Source organism: Thamnophis sirtalis, unplaced genomic scaffold, assembly GCF_051295495.1.
Source record: "Thamnophis sirtalis isolate CommonGarterSnake01/CBP01778 unplaced genomic scaffold, rThaSir2_p1.2 scaffold_1, whole genome shotgun sequence".
Classification (NCBI taxonomy): Eukaryota; Metazoa; Chordata; class Lepidosauria; order Squamata; family Natricidae; genus Thamnophis; species Thamnophis sirtalis.
The window spans coordinates 101,649,837-101,651,690 of record NW_028261381.1 but is presented as its reverse complement, the minus strand read 5'-3'; the positions used below and the strand labels follow the sequence as shown (position 1 = coordinate 101,651,690).

Genomic DNA, 1,854 nt, shown 5'->3' with positions numbered 1-1,854 from the left:
TGAGGCCAATGTTGAGAAAAGACACGGACACGAGCTTTCTCGGGATGGGACGACCCAGATTGGGGTCTGGTAGCCCCTTTTATTGAGATAGGACAAAGGCAGGAGGAGCAATCAGCATGTGATTTAAGACAGCCTGTCAAACAACAATTGCTAATCTACTGCTCAGGGAAGTTCTGTCTATATATGGTCAAATCCTGGGTGTCGTTGGGTAAGGCACATCTAGAGCGAACTATCAGGATGTTATGTTATGCATTATCAGGATATCAGGATGTTATGGAGTTTGTTTTTTCCTGAGTGGTTCAGCGTCGCTGCGCATGCTCTGTTATGCACTGGGCCATGGGTGACCGCCACACCTACACAAGGAGTTATATGACAACATCTCCTACTTTTTTATTTTTTTGTTAAAAAGACTTTTCCTCTTCGTCTGCCTCTTCATCTGACAGGGTTGTCAACAGTGCTTTTTGTTGCTGCAAAATAATTCGACCGGGAGTTTAAAAAAGAATAAAAAAGGGGGGAGTCAATCCATGATCTCAGAAATGCTGTTTTACACCACCGAAGGAGGAGTGGACCTTGAAAGTCCAGGCAAGACCCAGCGTTGAAACCCAGCAGAAAGTCCAGGTGGGCATCGCCCCCCTCGGCAGCCCCACCGTCGAGGTAAGCCAAGAAGGCTGTCCGTCTTCCGTCCTGGCTCAGAGGTAGACTCGGGGGCCCGGGTAAGGCTCCCCGCCACACCAGAAGTCGGGCGCCTGCGGGGTCTCCAGCAGCCAGAGAGCGCACGGAGGGCCGGTTGCGGGCGGGAGGCTCTGCCTGTCGGCCAGCTGGTAGTAGTGGCAGTCGCATCCGCGGGCCGGGTTGTAGGGCGGCGCCAGGATGTCGAGGAAGGCAGTGGGCTTGGCACCCTCGACCGCGATCTGGTGCAGGTTGTCCCGCTGCGGGGAGAGCAGGCAGGGTGGTGCGGAGGCCGTGTAGAGGCGGTGCGAGCAGAGCAAGGTGTGCAAGCAGCGAGGGCGGCCGGGGCAGGAGGCGGCCTTGGAGGTGTCGGCGGAAGCAGCGGCGTCGGGGGCATCCTGGGGCTCCTCGGGCTGCTCGTCGAAGCAGGCGATGCGGAGGGTGCCGTAGAGGACCTTCAGCAGCCCCTGTATGCCCGGGTGGTCATGCAGAGGGGTGCAGGCGCCGGGGCGGAGCACAAAGACGCCCATGCTGAAGCGCGCCATCTCGCAGATGTGTGTGTAGCTGACGGGCGGCTTTTCCGGGGGTATGGGAAGGGGCGATCTGCCGCTTGAGAGATTGCAACGGAGAATTTGACGATATCCTGAAGCTCCTGCAGGTGTGCAGTCTGAGCCTTCGAGAAGCCCGAGCCCATTACTCATGATTTGGGAGGGTGCTCCGTTCGCTGACGGCCGGCCCTGGATGTGAGACTTTGCCCAGTCGGGGGTGAGTGAAGGGCGGGCGACACAGGTAATCACGTCGGGGTCACCAAATGTGAAGTACCCGTGGTTCGCCCATGAGGCCAATGTTGAGAAAAGACATGGACACGAGCTTTCTCAGGATGGGACGACCCAGATTGGGGTCTGGTAGCCCCTTTTATTGAGATAGGACAAAAGCAGGAGGCGCAATCAGCATGTGATTTAAGACAGCCTGTCAAACAACAATTGCTAATCTACTGCTCAGGGAAGTTCTGCCTATATATGGTCAAATCCTGGGCGTCGTTGGGTAAGGCACAACATCTAGAGCGAACTATCAGGATGTTATGTTATGCATTATCAGGATATCCGGATGTTATGGAGTTTGTTTTTTCCTGTGTGGTTCAGCATGGATGTGCATGTCCTGTTATGCACTGGGCCATGGGTGACT

At 55.6% G+C, this 1,854-nt stretch overlaps 1 protein-coding gene across 1 annotated transcript; it reads right to left on the bottom strand.

Moving 5' to 3' along the window:
• Nucleotides 1–689: 689 nt before the first annotated feature.
• Nucleotides 690–1,370, bottom strand: LOC148049633 (2-aminoethanethiol dioxygenase-like). Its single transcript, XM_087704331.1, has one exon. It carries the CDS (start codon nucleotides 1,368–1,370, stop codon nucleotides 690–692), a length of 681 nt encoding a protein of 226 aa, XP_087560457.1.
• Nucleotides 1,371–1,854: the final 484 nt, after the last annotated feature.